The sequence below is a fragment of the Diplotaxodon limnothrissa genome, linkage group LG22, assembly GCF_057381915.1.
Source record: "Diplotaxodon limnothrissa isolate DT_005_m linkage group LG22, D_limnothrissa_male_GT1.1, whole genome shotgun sequence".
NCBI lineage: Eukaryota > Metazoa > Chordata > Actinopteri > Cichliformes > Cichlidae > Diplotaxodon > Diplotaxodon limnothrissa.
The window spans coordinates 18,586,646-18,608,739 of NC_140616.1; the positions used below are offsets into that span (position 1 = coordinate 18,586,646).

Genomic DNA, 22,094 nt, shown 5'->3' on the forward strand with positions numbered 1-22,094 from the left:
TTTCCCAACAAGTTCATTAACACCCATGCTTACAAACTGTTGGAGCAATGCCATGACACGCACATAGCTTGTGACGAGCAAATTACACCCTAGTATTCACTCAGAAGAGCATACTTAACCACTTGCATGAAGAGCACTAGAATCAAAGAATCAGAGGCCCTGTGTGCTCAGAGCACTTGAGTCTGCATTGGTACTGCTGGTACTTTGCAACGGCTGAATTATTTTGTTCATTTTTAATCACATACCCCTTTTTTCATTTATGTTATTTACTTTCTCTCTCTCCCTTTGCATCTGTCTGTCTGTTTCGCTCTCTCTCTCTGCTGCAAACGCTCACACACCACAATTAACATTGGGGCTTCCGTGCAATGAGGGAGGAAAGGCCCAACTCTCTCATTACACATGCCAAAGGTTTTAACAAAGCAGTATGCTTTGATTTCCATCCGACGTAATTGTTACCAGATGCAGTTTGAGCATCTCGTCTCTCTCCTCTCTTTACAGTGGTGGGTTTGGACGGCGGCCAGAGGGGGAGTGAGTGGATCGCTAGTCACAACCTAATCTCATTAGAGAGAGAGCTTTATGCTGCCTTGTATCTCTTTGTACAGCAACTCCCCCAACACACACACAGACACGTATAGCTTCCGCGCTGTGGAGCACAGGGGGGGGTCTCACTGTCACCGGCATGTTTAGAGCTTCGGGAAGAACAGAAAAGGGAGACGGAGGTAGAGAGAGGCAACGTGTCTCCAAATACAGAAATATGTTTTTATGGGAGGATGCCGTGAAGGTTCAAAGGAGGCGCACTAATTGGAAACAAATGCGGACGCTTGCGGATGATTTTAGGGGAATGCGCATCGTTTGAAATCACTGGAAATCACAAAGCTGTTGTTTCCTCCATGATTTGTACGTAGCGGGAGGAAATCCAGTGTTACTTTAACAGTAATGTGATTTTATCAGAAATAAAATTTACAAAAATAATAAGAAATGACGTCAAGAAAATGCAATTAGCAAATGCCGTGCTTCCCTGTCTGTTGCTCACATTATTCTCTATGTCCTTATCTCACACAGTAACCAACGGCAGTAGCCACTCCCCAACGGCGCTCAACGGCGCTCCATCTCCCCCAAATGGTTACAGCAATGGTCCTAGCTCATCCTCCTCATCGTCTCTGGCCAACCAACAGCTGCCTCCAGCCTGTGGTGCCCGACAGCTCAGCAAGCTCAAGCGCTTCCTCACTACTCTACAGCAGTTTGGGAACGACATCTCACCTGAAATTGGCGAAAGAGTCCGCACGTTGGTGCTGGGATTAGTGGTAAGAACCTTTGGTGTCTGTGAGCTGGATCAGTGTTCTTAGAGAGGAAGTAACTGCTTGGTGCTGTTAAAATGTGTTAATATGTGTAAATACAGTATTGTGCAACAATCTTGAGTGAATCTTTATTCCCTTATATTTTGATTCCAAGAAGTCAGACTTTCTTGTAATTTTTTAAAGTGGTCTTGGGCAGTAGTAAGTCCTTCAATCAAACATAAACAACTTAGTGAAGAACACATTTTAAATTATATCTTTAGGCACTTTGTTACTAGCATCCTTTCAAGAAAATCTTGAATTTCTGATGCCAATGATAACACAGTTTGACAGGTTTAAATAGCATGTTTTCAACAACAAGATGACTCTCAGAGGCATATTAGTGTATCTTGGAAGATTTTGAACAAGTAAAAGAACAAAAGAAGAAGTGGCAGGCCTTAAAAAAAATATCTCCAGCAGATGAGCGTTGGCTCAAAACCTTTGTAGAGTTTCTGCCTTCAAAACTGATATCGATCGGTGACGTTAAAACTCATTCTTGAGGATCACACAATGCCTGGCAAACAGAGAAAATACAGCAGTGACATGAGGCTGGCAGCATCCATCTTTATACAGCTGATCGACAATGAATTTAACTACACTGCTGTGATTTCAACTGAAATGTAACAACGTGGAAACGACGGCGATATGGATTAGACTTCCCATTCCAGCATCAAACTAATGTTGTCACTAAGGGTGTGCAGGTGTCTGACAACCTAACATAACTCACCCAGTTGCATATTAAAACTGTTATTTATGTAGCTAATGAATAGATGTAATTGCAATCAAGTGATGACTGTGGCTTTAAGAGGATGCTCAAATTAAAGCATTACTGCTAATCACACTTCTAACCCTAATTAAGATCCAGCAAATAGAGGGAATAAAACAGCATTTGATATTCAACATGTAAATCAGAATTTGTCTGAGTTCGTCAATTATGAGAAAAATGTAGGAAAAGATTGAAAAATATGAAGGTTTTAAGTACAGCACATTCTTTACTGGAAATTCACATTGGTACCACGAATGTTAATATTGGCATTTCTGCAAAATATACATCGAGTACATTTGATAAGACAGATGTGTTTCCCAGTTTAGTTGACACAGTTATGCTAAGGATATATCAGGGAAAGGATTTGGTGTAAAATACAATGTGCAAATCTGGAGATTTACCACACATCTTTGTGATCTGAGAAATTTTGAGCTTAATGAGCAGGGGAATACAGAAATAATGATTGAATGTTGTGCAGAAAAGAGGAGGAGGCGGAGGAGAAGGAGGGAGGAATTTTTTTAATTAGCCACATAGAGCATAACCTCCTTTTGGCTTCACTATGTTTATTTTTCTCACCGTCTGCATACGCACATGCCTCTCCTGTGTCCTTTTGGTTTGCATACCTCCCCGCCATACACCCCCCGTCTTCCTCTCCCGCTCACTGTCTCTCTGTCCCTCCCCCTGCATCGCTGAAAAGAGTGACACCGTTAATTAGCTGGTTGTGTGCTTGGGAGAGGGAGAGAGGGAGACTCGGGAGGTTTCACTAGCTGTCAAGAACAGCCCCTACGCAATCTGGGCGAACAGATGTAAGACTGAATGTAACAAAATTCAGGTCTGGGAAATAACGCTGAGAGTGTTGGGAGGAAAAATAATATCTGCAGCTTTTTTTATGCTCTCTGTGTTGCTTGATTTTTCTCTCCTCCCCCCATTTATTTTTTGGGGGTTTTTTTTATTGAAGATTCCTCTGCCATGTGCAAGCACACCTTTTTCCATCTCTGCTTTTTTTTACCTCTTCCTTTGTATTCTGGGAATACCTCATGCTGAAAATTAAAAATAGTGACACTGTCTTGTCAGACACTGATGTAGTTTTCAGCAACTAGACTTTATTTGGGTGCTAAAGTTGACAAGTTGCAATGCGTAACCCACTTTTTGACCGACCCCCCCACTGCTTCAGACACTTAAACCATCTCCACATTTGCACTATTACAGGAAAAAAAAGCACACATGCTCAATAAAAGTGCACACACATGCACACACTGTTTTTCTTCACAATCTCCTGCTGCTGAAATGTATTTTGGTTATTCTTCTCTGTGATCAGTAAAAAAAAAGAGAGAGAGTTGTACATAAATGATAAAACATTGATCCAGAAAAGAATGCTTGCCATGCACACATGTACAACAGAAAAGTTGTGTGAATACCCCATGATTAGTTTGATTAGCATAAATTATTAAATGCAGTGCATTATTATCCATGTCCCCGATGTCTTCCAGATATAGAAAATCCTCATTGTGCTTCAGCTTCTGATTATAATTCACGAGCGGACATGTGGTAATGTGAAAATAGAGTGGAAAGCCACAAGCAACTATACTTAAATGATTAAATAAATACAGAGATAACTGTTTTTAAATGAGCCTGTATCTCACGTATGATAAACTCCATCAGCGTTCGTACAAAAGCCTTTTTAATCAGACACATTTGTCCTTCGTGCAGGATGTGTTTGGATGATGTGACTCCTGTATGTGCGTTTGTTTCTGATGGAAGGAGATGTGTGCCTTTGTTTTCTGTGGCTCTTTTTCGCTGTGGCCTGCCCATATGCTTCCTATTACAAAACCCAAAATGCTCAGTCCAGGCCAGGATATAGCTTAGCTTCCAATAAGTAATATTATCACTTAATGCCTTCCACATGGATTCATGTGTTTGTTTTTTGTGTCTCTCTCTTCTCCAGAATTCCACTCTGACCATCGAAGAATTTCACTCCAAGCTGCAAGAAGCCACCAACTTCCCTCTGCGACCTTTTGTCATACCCTTTCTGAAGGTAGAGGCATTTCAGTACACGTTTACAACAAGAAGGTTGCCCGCCTGTTTGTTTGATCAATGAAATCTGGAAAGCATTTAGCCGGCACAGATTCCAGATGTGCATACTTATGTTCACGATATTTATCCCTGTTGTTGCTCTTTTTTTTTTCTTTTCTTTCTTTTTTGAGTCTCTCTTCTTTTTTGCACTTTTATCCCGTCTTTCATCCATCCCTCACTTGTTTATTTCTTGCTTCTTACTCACTTTCTCTGCTGTTGACGAGAAGCTTTCAGGGTTTTCTTCTTTTCTTTTGCTCAGTCTGTCTATATAGTGCAAAACGCTGACACAAGGCAGAATTTTTTCTTATAAGAGTGTTTGGATGGAAAGAAGTTGTTGTTTTTTAAAGATAAACACAGTGAATATACTGAAACAGAATGACTGTGGTTTTATCCCCAAGGACAACGTATCTATTTATGTCCTCCTCATCTTCATATTGGTCTTTGGCTTGTTTTTGTCATTATTTCCCTTATTCCCACTAAGCTGCATTTCAACCATTAACATGGTATGTTACTAGAGGAAAGAACACTTTCTTAAGCATCTGTGCCCTTCCCTCAGTCACAACAGCATATCTCTCATATCTATCACAGTGTGGAAGATAAAAGTGAAGGAGATGAAATTATTTCTATTTGTATCCACAAAGGGAATAATGTTTATTTAATGTGTGGTTTGTGTGAGATAGGTGCATGTAGTGCTTTTTGGTGCATATTCTGAAGGCTAAACTAGGGGCTGAGACTGGGGGCAGTAGCGTGATTTGTTATGATAGTCACGGATGACAAATGAGACTGAGGTTTATACTGAGCAGCAGAAGGTTAGACCATGTAATGGGTCCAGGTGAAGTGGAGATCAATATCAGTGAGCTACTGAAAGATGGAGAGCAGCGACGGGTGTAATATTTAACGCATCACTCATTTTTTGTTCTTTTGCACACCTCTGTAAAGGTAAAAAGCTCCATTTTTTTCCTGTTTTCTTCTCCAGTCTTCTTCTTGATTTGCATCAGTCTTTCTTATGGACTCTCTGCTATTTGTAACTGAGCAATCTGGGAACCCATCCGCTATTGTCTCATGACTAATCTCTGGGGACAATGGTGAATATTTCAGTGCTTCCAATGTAGCCAGCGGATATCCGGATCAAAACTTCCCGTCTGGGCATTGTTTATGAATGCAAATCAGCTTTTTCTATTCAGTTTTTTTTTAAAAAGCAAATAAAAAACTAAATCATCATCAGACCATAGGTTGCGGTACCAAAAATCTGGTAATTTCTCTACAGATTCTGCCTTATAAAGGTTAGAATTATCTAAAAAAAGAAAAAAAAAACTTGAATTAATAGAGATTCTGAGTGACAGATGGGTAAATGTTACTTTTGAAAACACAGGCGGCATCTTTTCCCAACACAATAGCCTCTCACTTTACATGGTGCACTCACATCTGCATTTGCAGATGTGTGCATGTGTCAACTGACATTCACAAGTTTATGTTATCCACCAAGGGTCAGCGTGGTTATGGGCAGCAGAAATTGGTCCCACTAGAACTGCCATTACTCTTTGTTAACGATACAAACAGGAGCTTTGTATCCACCCCCTCTCTTTCCTACATCACTCCCTTGCCCTTAAGTTTTCTTCATTTTCTTTCGCTTCTTGTGAAAGATTTTTTTTCTCCCTCTGCCTCCTTCTGTCCTTATCCCTTTCGTTTCTCTGTTTATCTACTGTTCTCCATCCATCCATCCTCCAGTCCCTCCTTCCCTTTTCCTCTCCTCGCCAGATGGTTATTGTATCACTGGGATGGCTGCGGAATCAAAGATGCAACTCTCTTTTTTTTTCCTCCATCGCTCCTTCTCAGCCCCTCTCTTTCTCCCCAGTCTAATTTTAGTGTCTTCCCACTGCGGGGCCTTTAATGCCAGCTACCATATGGTAGCAGAGAGCAACTGGAGGTGTGGGGGAGCTTTTATAGGTGCGTCGAAGCACAGCTGCAACAATGCATGTCAGGGCTCAAGGTTTTTCATTACGCTAATGTTATACCGAGTCAATCCCACCAACTACCCACCCCCTCTCGAATTCACTCAACTCTTTTTTCCTTTTCTCTTAATGCTAAACCGCAAATTGGTTGGGATTCTTTACTGGAAGGAGGCAATCATAAACCACACAATGGCTGTGACGTGATGTGCTGGCGAGATGCGGGCCACACGATTCTTAAAAGATATGAATGCGTCTCAGCCTTCCACTTAAAGTTGTGCCATTTTTTAAAGTTCGCTCTTTTTCTTGCGTCAGATTCAAGTGTGAGTAGTGCTGCGAGACGGGGGAATAAACACATACAGCTGTGTGTGTGTGTGTGTGTGTGTGTGTGTGTGTGTGTGTGTGTGTGTGTGTGTGTGTGTGTGTGTGTGTGTGTGTGTGTGTGTGTATGAGAGTGAAGGAGAAGGAGAGAGTCTGTTGCGATACAGAAAGTTGATGAAGTGCAGCACATCCTAAATGTGGCATATTCTGAATTGTTTTTTGGCACCGTTTGACAAAATGACAAAAGCAGTATTTGAACAATAAATCACCCCAAGTAGAATTTAGCTGTGGCTGCTGAACATTACTTGAAATGTGCCTTCCCCCCCCCCCCCCCTTTTTTTTGGTACAAGTGCAGATGTTGGTTAACATAAGTATGCGGAAGCAAATCGCCGCCCTTTATCATATGAAAAATGATCCAGTCTCTTCAGTGGTCTGCATTTCTTGACTCAGTCTTTTTGTTAATGTATCCCACATCTCCTCTGGCAATTAGGATGACCTCTAATTAATATAAGATGAGTTCACCAGGGTCAAAGCAATTTATTTTATGCTCTCTCTCTCTTTTTTTTCCTTTTTCCAGAGGGTAATTATGATCATAAACTATTAACGGACCATTAACTCGGGCAGGTAAAGCGAAGGCCAGCGGCTGGCATTTCTCTTACTGCAGCCAATTACTAGAGAGAGATTTTCATGTGATTACAACATTAATACTACTAAACAAAACATGGCCCAGTTCAGGTAGTGTTACTTCTGTGTGCAGCTGCAGGAAACAGAAGAACAAAGGAGTGAAGACTGTGAGGAAGATTACAACAAAAAAAAACAAAAAGGAAAGGAACCACAAAAGAAGCAGGAGACTTGCAAGAGAGATTATGATAGTGAGGACAAAGCAAAGATTAACGGACCTAAAACTTGCAAAGATGGCCTCTCCAAAGGCTCTTGTGATGTGCCTCGCCAAAATAGCCCCCACTCTCATTCTAAGCCTGCTTGACGCAACACTTTCATCTTCTTGCCTCATAATGCACGCCATCAGATGTCTTTGAAGTCGATGTTCGCATACCTGCATGGCCCCGTAACTCCACACAAGAAAGTAGACCCCCTTGTTACAGTATGCCAAAGAGTTTGAAAATAGCTGCTGTGTTTTTTAAAATTTTATGCCACAGAGAGACTTTACGGCCGCTAATGCACTCTGGGTCTCAGAAAGCTGCGGTGGTTCAGGAATAATGAGCAAAGAGGGGTGAGATGGTATGGGAGACATGGATCTCTTCTTACAATAAAGTGGTATTTGGAATAAAAATCTTATAAGACATTGGCTTTTATGTGTGATTCAGTTCTTTGTGTGGGATGGTAACATGTCGGGTGGTAGGACTGTGTGTTGTCTACATTTCCTGAGCATTACAGTTTTTCTCGATTGCTAAAAAACATTTCTTGAAACTATGCCTCATATCCTCACAACAGTAAACACAAATCCATAACATCTCACTCAATTTCCCAAACATCCTATTTCCAGGTCAAAATGAAGCTCTACACCCAAAACTATTCACTCCTGCTGAAAAACCAAACTTTGCCCTCAGACATCAAACACAAGCCCCTCAAAAACACACACACTACAACAGAGTTTTGCACACTGGTACAATTAATTCAAAACAATAGCTCCAAAACAAATAGGTTGCTTATGGTTCTCCCCTTCAAAACCCTTGTCACATGATAAACACAAAAGACGCAACCAATGTATGTACAGTGGCACATTGTCATTCATGTACTATACAGTACAACACACACCAGAAACATTATCCCACCTCAGCATCTTGTCTTTGGTCTGGGTCAGGCCAGAGAATCTCATCCACATCACAGGCTATATTGGCCCCAGCCAGGCAGCGGGGGTAAAATCCTCTTGCATGCCTGATCCACCCCTGGCATGCATCTACTGATATGTCTAGGCAGGCCTCTTCCATGGCCTGAAGGAGGTGAACACGGACATAAGGTTCTCGGTCATACACTTTCCACCGCCATGCCGAAAATAACTCCTCTATCGGGTTTAGAAAGGGAGAGTATGCAGGCAGAAAGATATTAGAAAACCTTGGGTTATTGGTAAACCAGTCACGAACCAGAGCAGCGCGATGGAAGCTGACGTTATCCCACACAACAACGTAGTGAGGCTGCTCTGGCTGTGCTGGTTCCCTGTAGTCCAGCTGGAACATATGTTGTCTTAAACCATCAAGAAAAGCAAGGAGAAGCATAGTGTTATAGGGTCCTAGTACGGCATGGCGGTGGAGTACCCCTCGTTGGCTGATGGCTGCGCACATAGTGACATTCCCCCCACGCTGACCAGGGACATTTACAATAGCCTGATGGCCAATTATGTTCCTCCCCCTTTTCCTTCTTTTGGTCAGGTTAAAACCTGCCTCATCCACAAAGATTATTTCATGGGGAACAGGCCGTCCTTCAATCTCAAAGATTCTCTGCAAAACACATAACACAGTAGAGTCAATCGGTACCCTGAACCACAGTTCAAGAGTGCTGAAATGGCAGCATAAACTGCCATGCTGTGATGGTACACAATACTTTATACAGTATCAAAACTCATACCTGAACATATTCCACACGTTGGTTTTTCACTCTGTCAGAGTTTCGTTCGAAAGGGACTCGGTATGCCTGTTTCATCCGGAATTGATTCTTTCGGAGGATGCAGTCAATTGTGGAGAGGCTGATGGCATTTATGCCTCGAAAAAGATGATCATCCTCAATCACTCTCCTTTGAATCTCTTGCAGGCGGATTACATTATTTGCAATTACCATGTTTACAAGTTCCCTCTCTTGCTCCTCTGACAAAAGCCTTAACCTGCCTCCACCAGGTGGTCGTCTCTGTGTCCTACAAAAATAGAAGCACTCATTACTGTAACTGTCACACATTCATTTTACAGGCAAATAATGGAAACATACTGAAACTCAAGACACATAAGTTCAGTAACTTAAACGTTACTGTACAAAGCAGTCTTACTGCAAGTACACCTACCTGTTTTCCTCCCTGAAGGTTCTGATGATGGAGGCAACAGTGAAGCGACTCAAATTTGGTTGTACTCGTTGCCCAGCCTCCCTCATAGTCATCCCATGGACAAGGACATGGTCAACTAAAGTGGCTCGAATTTCATCCGAGACTGACTGTCTTCTTGCCCTTGCTCTTCCCCTTCCTTGTCGCCGTCGTTCTCCACCTCCACCTCCTTCACCACGTCCTCCTCCACCTCTCCCTCCTCCTCCACCACCTTCCTGTTGTCCTAGACCACCTCCTCCTCGTCTTCCACCACGTCCTCCTCTTTCACCACGTCCTCCTCTTTCACCATGTCCTCTTCCTCCACCACGTCCTCCTCCTTCAACACGTCCTCTTTCTCCACCACGTCCTCTTCCTTTGCATCTCTTTGGATCCATTGTTTCAAACCTGAATGAGCTGACTTTGGCCCTTTTATCTATCCATCGCAGGTTCTGATTGGTGTGTGCTAAATTTTGACTCCTAGTGTTTCCACCTGGTTAATTGTGTGCTAATTGAGCTCAAGCTATGCTGACTTAAGTTAACATTATTGCATGCTAGTACTTTCTAAATGACTACATGGTGTAAGCACTGTAAAATGTAGGGATTTGTGTGTAGAGTTTTGCAGTAACAGTTCACCAAATTTGAGTCATGTGTCAAAGCAGGGAATAGTGTTTATAGTTCAGGGAAATGGGTGAGCTTTTTGAACAATAGCGTTACGGTTTTGAAATTTTAGTTTAGAGGCCTGGTTATAGTGTTTAGGCAATCGAGAAAAACTGTAATATGATTACATTTACCTTTGTTACAACGTAAAGCACTCAGAGCAGAGCATAGTGTTTCTGTAAGTCATAAGTGCCACTTTTATTACTTTTAGTACATTTTTATCACTTTTTGCACCTCCAAAGTTTCAATATTGTGTTTCAGAGATAAGAAATTTTAGTAAACAGTAACCAGCTCACAGTCTGAATGATTGTTCACCGAAGGAGACTTACCTGAAAATGTCTTTATAAATGTTGTGAGGCTGAAAGGCACGCATTCCTCACATTCTTGTACCTCCTTTGAGCTCTCAGGAAACAGTCATCAGCATTCTTGTGAATTTCCCGTAATAATCAAGTGTTGTTTCCTCCCGCAGGCCAACCTGCCGCTCCTTCAGAGGGAGCTGCTGCACTGTGCCAGGCTGGCCAAGCAGAACCCGGCTCAGTACCTGGCCCAGCATGAGCAGCTACTCCTGGACACCAGCACCACCTCCCCAGTAGACTCCTCAGAGCTCTTGCTGGATGTGAATGAGAACGGCAAAAGGAGGACACCAGACAGGTGGGTGACTCATAAAACCAGAACATCACTCTCAAATATTACTATTTCATCATTTTAAGTGTTTAATAAATCTTGATTTGGGTTGGAATTCTTAGAGGATAGCTGGAATTTGTGGGTAGAGCTTATACATTTACCAGCTCCTGGGATGAAACTTTTTTTTACCCTCTATTGTTTGAGCTCATGCATAAATCCCTTTGAGGATGCCTGCATCCCCATGCGCCCCTGCATTACTCCACAGACACAAGCTGAGCTAACGCAAGGCAATAGTGTCATGTGCAAATGTATGTACGGGAAGCGTCTGCCAGTGCGCCACCAGGTCTCATGATGTGCTCCGTTGGACAGCTCAGCTCCTGGCTTCTGCTCTTAATGGGCCAGAACTGAGGAGAACATGAGATGGGAAAAGTAGACCTGGCTACACCCAGGCACACATACGCAGGGAAAAAAGACGGAAGACAGCTGTGCCGTAATGAAAAGCATGAATAGATGTGTCACTGAATGTGTATGAAGCCCTCCGATTTGTGTGTTTTTGATTCCAAACTTATAAAGTTATTTCCACGCTTGCTCGGGTGTGTAAGTACAAAGTGTGTGCCTGTGTTTGTACGAGTCTCCACATCACTTCAACTCCCCCCACCCCAGCCAAATCATTACATCCGTTTGCTGTCACGGACTTTGGTAATGACTCAATGTTCCTTGCTCTAATGGACAAGCACTGAGACGTTCCATCCAGAAACACACAGCGCCGTAAAAAAAGGGGGGGAAAAGCTATCTTCCTCTCTGTCTGGCACAGAAAAAATCTATCCAGACCAATGGTGTGTGTAAGTGCATGTTCAAGAATGTAGCTCATTTGCTGCCCCAGTAAAACAAATTTGAGGTGATAGAGCTGCGATATGAACAAACCATAAGATCAGACTATAAATCTAGAGTTTGGCTTTACACTCTTCTCTAATCAGAATAACAGAGGCTAACAAGCCTGCAGCAAAGTCTATTAGACATGCACAGACCCATACAGAACTGGGGTTTTTTTGCACTGGAGTTTGTGAACATATATCTGATGTGGGAGCTGCAGACTACAATGTATGTATTGTTTTGTGAAATAAAATCCCCGGGGGTCAGAATTTTTAATACAGGCAGGGGAGACGGAAATGTACATTTTATATTTGCTGAGGGACAAAAATGCTGAATGTGATATTAATAATTCTCACCTCTCTTTTCCCCAAACACTCGGCTATGCAGACTTTTTCTGTAATACCTGCACATTTGCAGGGCGTCTGGTGCATAGGGGAGTGAGCTTAGTAGAAAAGGTGCGCGTATAAATGTGAGAGGGAATATGCGGAAGGTGGGGGGGGAGTAGGCATCTGTATTCAGTGTGAAAACGCAGTCTTTGTGTGAATGCGTGTGTCTGTGTTTGTGCACGATTCTGGATCCAGTGTGAACGTGTGAGCGTGCTTTGTGTGTACGTGCGTGTGGTGTATGTGTGTGTGTGTGTGTGTCTCTGCGTGAGCGTGTGTGTGCCTAGGGAGATGGGCTGATAACACATACAGATGAGGCTCCAGCACCAATATGGCTGGCTAAGCACCTCTGGTTTCTGCTTACCCTGCTCTGCACTTATTGGAGCCTGTGTCAGAATATTGGAATTTGAATGAGAATTCTTAATTACAGACAACAATGCACTATCAATGCATTCTGATTAATACCATCGCCTGCAGAAAACAGACCAGGAAAATTAGAGTATAGCCTTAGATACTGTGTATGCTCAAAAAGCCAGTATTTAAATATCGTCTGAGAGTACAGTATTACTGATGATCGTACTCTAATAGCAATGCCTCTGTGCACATTACATTTTAGTGCATTTCCAGAATATTAATTCCATCTGTGGCATACAGCATAATCATACACAACAGGCTATTTCTTCCTTCCAAAAGAAATCTAGTCAGTAAATAATATTCCTGCATTGTTTCAAATTTAAAGTTAAATAAACATATTAAAAATATAAATTGGTGCCTTTTAATCGCATCACCGTAAAGAAAATTTTAACTGTATTCAAAAATAAGCGCGCAAATTACCACGTGTGTATCGTTTAACAGGGCGTGCACACCGGGGTATTGCACAGGTGACTGTAAATGTGTTCACAGGCGTATACTTTAGTGCCTGTAGATATAAATATTGTTGCAGTAGCAAGGCTGGGCAGAAAAGAGTGGGGGGGTGGGGGTGGATGGATGAGTCGAGGGAGACGGAGAGATGGACGGATGCAAGGGAAAGAGCATATGGAGAGCTGTGGATGAGCATTAGGAGCCCATAAAAACAGCTCATTAAGAAGTTCAATCTGTTCATCGGAGAGAGAGAGAGAGAGAGAGGGAGATGGGAACGGAGAGGAGAGAGGCAGACAGAGAGAGAGAGAGGAAACTGGTGGACTGCAGATAGCGGGGGAGGTTGGCAAGTTGTAACTGTGAAGTGACAAAAGTGAGAACACACACACAAAGGCATACAGAGCACACGTGTGAGAGCGTGCTCACACAATAACACACCTGGCCACATTAATCTTTGGAAGCAGGCTAACAAAAATCCACCTGATCCCCTGAAAACTACTTGTGTGAGTATGTATGCAAGCATGCGAGCACACACATTCAGGCTTATTTGTGTGTGTGTCTGTGAATAGACATGTTTTCAATAAAAAAATTCCAAAAGGAATCCAGGAAAAGTAGCCTTTCATTGCAAGTGCTTTGTCTGGTAGGTTGGACTCAAATATTTCCAACAGCACAAGGGGGCGGACCAGTTGTTGTACTGATATGCTTCAGGTCTGGCTCTTGTATGAAATAACTGTAACAAACACATTTTGTATCACTTATTTTTACAAAATAGGTGTGATGTAAATATCACACTGATTTGTTCCTGTGTCGTCCGCTCTCCTCTCTTTTATTTCCTTTTTTCCCAATCCAATGCACCTCAGGAAGCCTTTTGTTATCTGCAGAGCTGTCACTAGAAATTGTTCGAGCTTGGTAATAACAGCAAAGATTTATGCCAGCTTTGGCCCTGTATTCTGTCTAAAATATTAAAACAAGTGAAAAATGCTGCCGGTACTTAAAAAAAAAAAGAAACTAAGAAAAAAATTACGACCTTATTAAATAAGGAAATTATCCCACGTCACTGTTTGAAAGAGTCTAAGCAACAACGACAGCCACATTACTCATTTGTCTGCATCTCCACTCAGAACCAAAGAGAACGGCTTTGAACGAGACAGCGCTCTGCATCCGGACGTTCACCCCAGCAAACGGCCCTGCACTATAAGTCCTGCCCAGCGTTTCAGCCCATCCAATGGACTCTCCTACCAACCCAATGGTCTGCCTCACCCAGGCCCACTCCCTCCACAGCACTACAGGCTAGACGACATGGCCATTGCCCATCACTACCGCGACACCTACAGACACCCGGCGTCTAATCACCGAGAGATCCGGGAGAGAGCAAGGCCCATTGGTGAGGATACTGAGGATTACATTTGTGTACACGACTGTATATCTCAGAGCACAAGATCACTTTACATACATTTCACCGGTTTCTCATATCTTTATAGTCCACTGAGATGAATAACTATTACAATAATCAATCAGATTATCATTATAATCAGTGAGACTCAGAAGCCACAGACGTCATAAAAAGTGAGATACATTAACACTCCGCAGACGCACATTTAGATGTGAGATCATCATATTAGATCCTTTTTTCTTTTTGCATAAAGCTGGCCTTGATGAAGCTGTGATAATGACTTGGGCTCTATTTTAAAAATAGGAGACACATTTAGCATGTCTCACCTTGTGATGGATGTTTACTGGAGGAGAAGCTCAGTCATCTGAGTCCTGCCCTCGGGGTGGGAGAGCGATATGGAGATAGCAGAGAAAAGGGGGAGTGTGGGAGCAGGGAAAAGAAATGAATAGAGAAAGAGTGCCAAACTGAATTCAAATGAAAAGGGGAGCAAAGGCTTGATGGAGTAATTGATTGTGTCATGCTGAGTTGCTGTTTGCTTATCTGTCTATCTTTCATTCTTGCAGGTATGCATGCAGGTACCAGGCAGGAGGAAGTGATTGACCACAGGCTGACAGACAGAGAATGGGCTGAGGAGTGGAAGCACCTTGACCATGTAAGAAAAGTAATAACAATTTTATTACTATACTCTACAGTTTTGTCTTTGTAAGTTCTCTGAGTATCAGTTCGTATGAAATTGTTATCTAGCAGATCTTGTGGCGAGTCTTTATTAAAGTTTGGATGCTTTTAAGTTTCTTTATGAGCTCAGTCAAAACGATGTTTGAAATTACATGTATGTGACGAACCCTACCCTTGACAAAGACACCTTCTTTGAATTCAAACCAGCCCATTCATCCTGTCTATGTGTAAACTCAGCGCTGTGTCTGCTCCCTGTCACCTCCAGCTGCTCAACTGCATCATGGACATGGTGGAAAAAACAAGGCGCTCACTGACGGTACTGCGGCGGTGCCAGGAGGCTGACCGTGAGGAGCTCAACTACTGGATCCGACGATACAGCGATGCCGAGGAGCAGAAGAAAGGCGCTGTTAGCGGGCAGTCAAGGCAGCAGAGCCCTGCAGCACAAGAAAACACAACTTCAGGTATGGATTCACTTACATGCCCGAAGTATTATTGTTAAATTATAATTAATATGCATGTCTGCCGGTTTTAAGCTTGTTGTTCATCTTTTAAGACTACTGATTTTCAGTTTTTTGGTGTAATCTGTGCAACTTTAATTGTTCTTTAAAGGTATCTATATTAAATACAGACTCTAAAGGTGTCAGCTGATGTGCATTACCTTGCAGTCTGTTAGGTCTCTTAAAGCAAGGATTATACTCTGCAACCTTCTGAGAGGGTTTGTGCAGACCTCCATGTGCCTGCCTGTTTTTGTGACCACACAGACTTATCTGTGGAGAATTTATATGACAATGTGCCAACTAGGCATGTGCCCAGCCAGGAGACTTCAAAGAAGTAAAACAGAAATGACTGTTGGGTCTCCAGCTGTCCCTGTCTGCAATGGAATATATCCGAGGCTTAAGGCTCGGAAGTTTTTAAACCACTATTAAAGAAGCTCAAATCTAAAATGAGTCCAAAATTAATTATTATTAGCTGTAAGATCTTTGTTGTATTTTATGAATTAATAATATTGCGTGTGGAGTCCCCCAGAGTTCAAATCTAGGCCCCCTATTTTTACATTAAATATGTGTACACTGGCTGATAATAAGTCAGTTTCATTGCACTGGTCTCAAAAAGTCCTTTGGAACATAGAAAAAAAGCCAAAATGTTAACACACACACACACAGTTTTGTGTACTATGCCATTGATGGATCTCTGGTTACCACGTCTGTATGTTTGTGTCTTTCCAGAAATTCACCGGGAGCTCCTGCACCGGCCTGTCTCTGGCTACGTCCCTGAAGAGATCTGGAAAAAAGCTGGTGAGCAGCACTCCCATGCCTCTGATCAGTGCACGTAAACACAGTTCCTCTATTTTTCCCCTAATCTGTCTGAAGGCTTTATGCTTTATGGAACTCGAGGCCATGTTTAGGTAGATGAACGAGAAAGGCTCCTTTAAACCTGCTCTCTCCCCTTTTCATCCCAGTGTAGTCTATTGTCTGCAACACAAAACCTTGCTAGATTTGCATTAAAGTCAGGTTATCTATATCTGATTCTGTAGGAAGTTTCATCACTACGCACTGCACACTCAGAATATGATGTCAGGCCTTACAAGGATTTTATTGCAGTCAAATAAGGGACATAAGGAGCTTTTACAGCTGGCCCAGTGGTCTCCTGTCAAAAGTGGCAAGATTTGGTTTCAATTTGCTTTTGGCACTTTTTTTATCCCCTTAATGAGAGACACTGCAGCTATCCTACTTAACAGTTTAGAAACTCCTTAATGTTTTAATAACCCGAGTAAAATCAGCACTTGCATTCATTTTTTATAGCTTATACAAACAGCATTGTGTCACTGTTATCACTCTGAAAACCTGAGGGTTCACTCTTTGAGATTTTGTATTCTCCACCAGTGATACAGTATATCTGCCTTTTAAACCCCCTGGAGAAAAGAAATTGTCCCCTTGCTTGACCAAGCATGATGTGTGAGATACTCAGAACAAGTAATATGCATTTAAATTGAATTGAGTATCACCATCGGGACTCTGCCTCCTCTCCAGTACTCTCTTTCCCCTCACCAGCTTTGATCGATCTTCCAAGGCATTTGGTGTGTAATCACAATTCCATGCACAAGGCATATATCACAAGGCACCGGGGCAATTTCCATGACTTCAAGCAGCATAGTAGGTTAAAGACAAAAGCACCCTGGTTTAAAAACTCGCCTCAATCACAGTGGAGAGAAAATGTTTCTGTCTTTATAAAAGCATGCAGTCGGTCTGATATCGAAAACAGATTTTACATTTTTAACGCCGGTGTAATATGTACTAAGAAAGTGAAGCATATTTGTCAGGCATAAAGCTGTATTTTATCTTTTGTCTGTCAGATAAAAGGGGCCTCTTACTTTTCACTCTATTTGCCTTATCCTCAGTATTTTCCGTTATCCATTTCATTCATATTCTGGCTTAGGAGAGACTGATTTAAATGTGACCCGGGGAGGATTGCAAAATAGGATTTTTAACACAATGGAGTGCAGCGGCGAATACGTCTGTTTGAAATGGGCAAAATGTTTACAGTTGGTGATAAATATTCAAGCACCTTGCACGGTGTCCTACCGGTTTCCCACTTCCCCTCACCACATGGGCCTCTGGGATCACAATGGAAATGCATAATTTAAATATAAATTGCCTGATTTGCATACACAATTAGTCAAGTTACAGGCTTGATGGGAGCAAACAAAAAAGCCCTCCTTTTGCTTTGACGTTCTGTAGGAATTCCACCGCTTAACACCCACGCGGAAGGTTATTCATTCCTCAAAACAAGGATAAAATAACATATTGCTCCGGCTGAAAAGCACGTTTTGTGAGTGATTACCTGCGATTAATCAGCTCGTGTTCTCGTGAGAATATCCTCAGGATATTCTTTTCCAAATTATAATATATAAGATCAAGATCTTCCAGGAACATTGAACTTTACATTAATATGTCACACACTGATGTAAATATGCCTATTTAGACATTTAAAAGGTTCTTAAAAAGAAATTAATCAGTGTTTGAACGAAATCGTAATAGTTTAATTAAATCAGCTGACGAGTGTCCCCGTTATCCTGTCAGCCTACAACATTTAGACTTGATGTGCTCTTAAATCTTGTCAGATATTAAATAAATGATAAAATACTAATATTAAATATTCTAAGCTGAAAGTTGGCCTTGAAATATAAAATAAACATGAATAGTTAAAGTAGTTTTCTTTGCCGTGTGAAATAATCCATTGCAGATTTTGTTTTCTAGTTTGCATCTTCTAGATGTGTTAAAACAGTGATGCAAGTTTAGACATAGTGTGCATTTAAAACATGCATGTTTGGACTGATGGAGTAATTGAATTCATCTGTAGTTGGAGAAATATTTTTTTTTTGTTGTAATTTGTTGCTTTGTTTGATTCTCCCATAAATAAATACAGACAGCAGGAGAGCTGAGTAGCGAAAACATTTGTGTGCAGTTGAGTTTAGCACGCGCTGCGGACTTAAACACACATCAAGACGAGCTCAGCCTGCAGCTCATTGAACGCGCTTTAGCTAGGAGAGAGCGCAAGAGAGGTTTTCTACTGAGATGTTTTGCAGACTCCCATTGGTTGTTAAAGTGGGAGTGAGTTGCAGTCTCTGCTGTTGCCACATTTTGAGATATTGCTGTGGAGTCAGCCCTTATGGGTCTCTTGCAGTTGCCTGTCTTGCTGCCTCAGAAGCTGAGCATCTGACTGAACGCATAACAGGAAAAAAAAAAAGCTTCTAGCCAGAATATGAAAACTGCTCATCCACGCAACTTCAGACTCAGCACTGCTCTCTCCTGAAGTAGATGGGATGAACGACTGGAGAGCAGAACGAAAACCTGACAGAGACACAAACAAGCACAATGAGACTGTGAATATGCTAAAGGGTTGTTTAGAATGGCATATAGCAATTTGGAATCAGCAGCAGCGAGTATGTTATTCCTGTTTAAAAAACAATGGTGTACTCGTACTGAAAATACAGTCCAGTGAAAAATGCACGCGCTACATTGCAGGTACGGGAGGCTTGACTTCCTCTGTCTCCACACTCTTTCCAGAAGAGGCTGTGAATGAGGTGAAGCGGCAGGCCATGTCAGAGCTGCAGAAAGCCGTGTCAGAGGCCGAGCGCAAGGCTCACGAAATGATCAGCAGCGAGCGGGCCAAGATGGAGCGAACAGTGGTCGAAGCCAAGCGCCAGGCAGCCGAAGAGGCGCTCTCCATAATCAACCAGCAGGAGGATTCCAGCGAGGTAGAAGCGAATGTACACATTCTCAGTCTTTCATCATCAGTGTCATTATCGTCTTTTTGTGTCTGGCTTTTGATGCAAGCTGTGGTGGATTATACAGATGCTGTGGGTTTTTTATTACTATTTTAGAAAAAATATTACATAGTGCACATTTTTGTAAAACCTGATTATCCACCCCTTATGTGTTAGTGCATATGGAAGAGCAAAATGAAGTAAGGCAAGGATAATCAAGCACCTATTACCCCCGAGTAGCTACTTTACAGTGCTTGGAAGGGTGCTACCATTTGAGCTGAGAGGAAATAAGTAAAAGCATTTGGTAATCTCCATTAGAGACCTGAAAGTTTAATCATTTAACTGAGAGGGAACTCTGCCGTTCATCTGACATTAATTGCAGGAGCGATGTTTGTAACAGAGAAGCGCCCCAGAGAGAGAACTTTCAGAGGTTGTTTATAACTTTGTTCTCCTCTTTCCTCTGGCTATGCAGGCGCCCTGACATGCTCTCCTTGCGGTTTCCAAGATATATAAGTGGCCCTAAGTGTAACAAGAGATTTTTTTTTTATCTGTCTGTGGTTTGGGTCAGGCTTAAGCGCCAAGCATAGAAGTAGAGGCTTCTTTCATGGTATCCTGTGTGGTGTACCACTTTCTGCTGCTAATCTTCACGTTGTATTTGCCAGTTCCCAGTTTAATGTGGAATTTTCTTTACTTTTGGTTACAATGTGTGATTAGATTTTCATGTGAAAAGAGCATTAAACCATTACAAATTGGTTTTTGTCTGACTGCTACTTTTTGGAGTTATTTGACTTTGTCTCTTTCTGTCCGTCAGAGCTGCTGGAACTGCGGACGCAAGGCCAGTGAGACATGCAGCGGCTGCAACACGGCACGCTACTGCGGCTCCTTCTGCCAGCATAAAGACTGGGAGAAGCATCACCATGTGTGCGGTCAGACCCTGCAGGCTCAGCAGCAGCAGCAGGCCAGCCAGCAGCAGGGAGGGGTTCCGGGTTCAGAGACCCCCGCTCCCATCAGCTCCTCCGCTTGCACCCCAAGCAGCGGGACCGGGAGTCCGGCTGCTACCCCCCCTGCTGCCACCCCTCGCTCATCCACCCCTAGCACCCCGTCCTCCTCTGCCCTTGATGGCACACCACGCTAAGAAACTCACACAGAGGTAGGAGGCAAAGGCTTCCCAGGTGTAACAGCCAGCCCACAACCCGACAACTACCGTGGCTGTCTACATTGCCCTGCAAAGATGCTTAGATACTAGAATGAGACGGCAATACTTCTATCTTGCAGCGTAGTCATAGAAGGAGGAAGTCCATAATCAGGTCATATTGACTTGCCATGACTTTAAAGAAACACAAAGATATTCTTTGTTTTGAATGAATGAATTTAAAAGTTGACATTCTTTTACTGTTACACTTGCTATTCTTGTTGACTGTTTGTCCTTGTACCTGTTGTTGTTAAAGTTGTCGTCATTGTAGCTTATCTTATTTTCCCCTGTAAATATGAAGAGACTGATCAGAGATAGCCGTGAACTCAAGACAAGTATATCTGACCTGCCCTTTTCAAACGTTTTTATTTTTCATCCTGGAGTCAGTGGTTATTTCCTTCCTGTACACGAGACTAGTCAACCTCAGACATTTATCAAACAGCATATCACGGGGAATGTAACTGTCTCAGAGAAAACTTTGGGATAAGAGAGATATTAGATTTAAAAATCCTGAAAGACACACAAAAGGATGAATAAGCATGTTCGCTGCCTGGAGAGGGGAGAGGGGATGGACTGAATCTCCGGCCCACAGACCGCCACGAAACGGGCAGATGTGCAGCAGATTGCCAGCTGTTCAACTGATGTTATTTCCCTCTCACTTGTAATAATATCCAGGTCAGTGGTCTGGGAAATACAAATCCATTTCTCTGATGTAAAAGGAAGAATTCTTGGATAAGATACAAAAACCTTGCACACTTGGAGGACGGACCAAATACAACTCGATCGCTCGGTGGGTCACAGACGCTCTCAAACAGGAAGTGAAGTCATCAACCCACTGGCAAGACTGTCAAATGACCTCGACAGCAGGCTCGGGAAACATAGACTCGCCCCAGACAACCTCCCCTCCTATCTCGACTCTGACAACATTTTTCATCTTTCTTCACATTCTTACTCGTTTTCTGTAGATGTCATGGTGTTTAAGACTTCTGTCCTGTGGTGTCACCAATGGTTATTTATTGTATATGTGTTGGACAATTGTGACAATGCATAGTACTTCAACCAGTCACAACTCTAAGTCCTTCATAACTCTTTCTCTCTAGCTGGTGCAAAAAGAGATAAAAAAAAAAAAAGAAGTGTTATCTTTTCTTTTTTTTCTTCCCCAAGCTGCTTCTTTTCTATTCTGTGTATAAGTGGTAGATTCCTTGTAGTTCTATAAGTTTTCCTTCCCTACGTCCTCAAGAAAAGACACAAGCTATATCTCAGAGCTGCTACTTGAGTCCGACCCAGATCTTTTCTGAGAACTAGCATGTTGCGCGGAATGCTAACCTAAATGTTTTGTAAAAGGGACATACATAAATGTATTTGCACTGTCACAGAGGTTATCTCGGCATGCTTCTTTTCAGCATACTTGTGTTGTCGGTATAGAGCCATAACTCATCAAGTCATTTTGTATGTAGTATTAGCATCTTCTATTCTCACTTTCTCTGGATGGGAGGAGATGGAAAAACGTAAACCACCAAACCCATTCCGTTTTTCTTTTTCTCTTTTTTTCAGTTTTGTTTTTTTTTACTCTGCGTGCTAAGAAGAGCAGCCATTACGTCTTTTTTTTCCGTTGTTGTTGTTTAAATAGTTACAACAGTGCATGCACATTACTGAACGTTTGTTAAATATTTGTTATTTTTTAGAAAAAACTGAAAAAACAAC

At 42.3% G+C, this 22,094-nt stretch overlaps 1 protein-coding gene across 1 annotated transcript in view; it reads left to right on the forward strand.

Moving 5' to 3' along the window:
- runx1t1 (RUNX1 partner transcriptional co-repressor 1) overlaps positions 1–20,333 on the forward strand; it is a 55,264-nt gene extending 34,931 nt beyond the window's left edge. Inside the window, exons 3-11 of the mRNA XM_085345765.1 lie at positions 1,063–1,304; positions 4,046–4,135; positions 10,595–10,776; positions 13,985–14,247; positions 14,820–14,908; positions 15,197–15,392; positions 16,158–16,226; positions 18,999–19,189; positions 20,010–20,333. Coding sequence (XP_085201891.1) covers positions 1,063–1,304; positions 4,046–4,135; positions 10,595–10,776; positions 13,985–14,247; positions 14,820–14,908; positions 15,197–15,392; positions 16,158–16,226; positions 18,999–19,189; positions 20,010–20,333 — 1,646 coding nt within the window. The remainder of the gene's footprint in view (positions 1–1,062; positions 1,305–4,045; positions 4,136–10,594; positions 10,777–13,984; positions 14,248–14,819; positions 14,909–15,196; positions 15,393–16,157; positions 16,227–18,998; positions 19,190–20,009) is intronic.
- Positions 20,334–22,094: the final 1,761 nt, after the last annotated feature.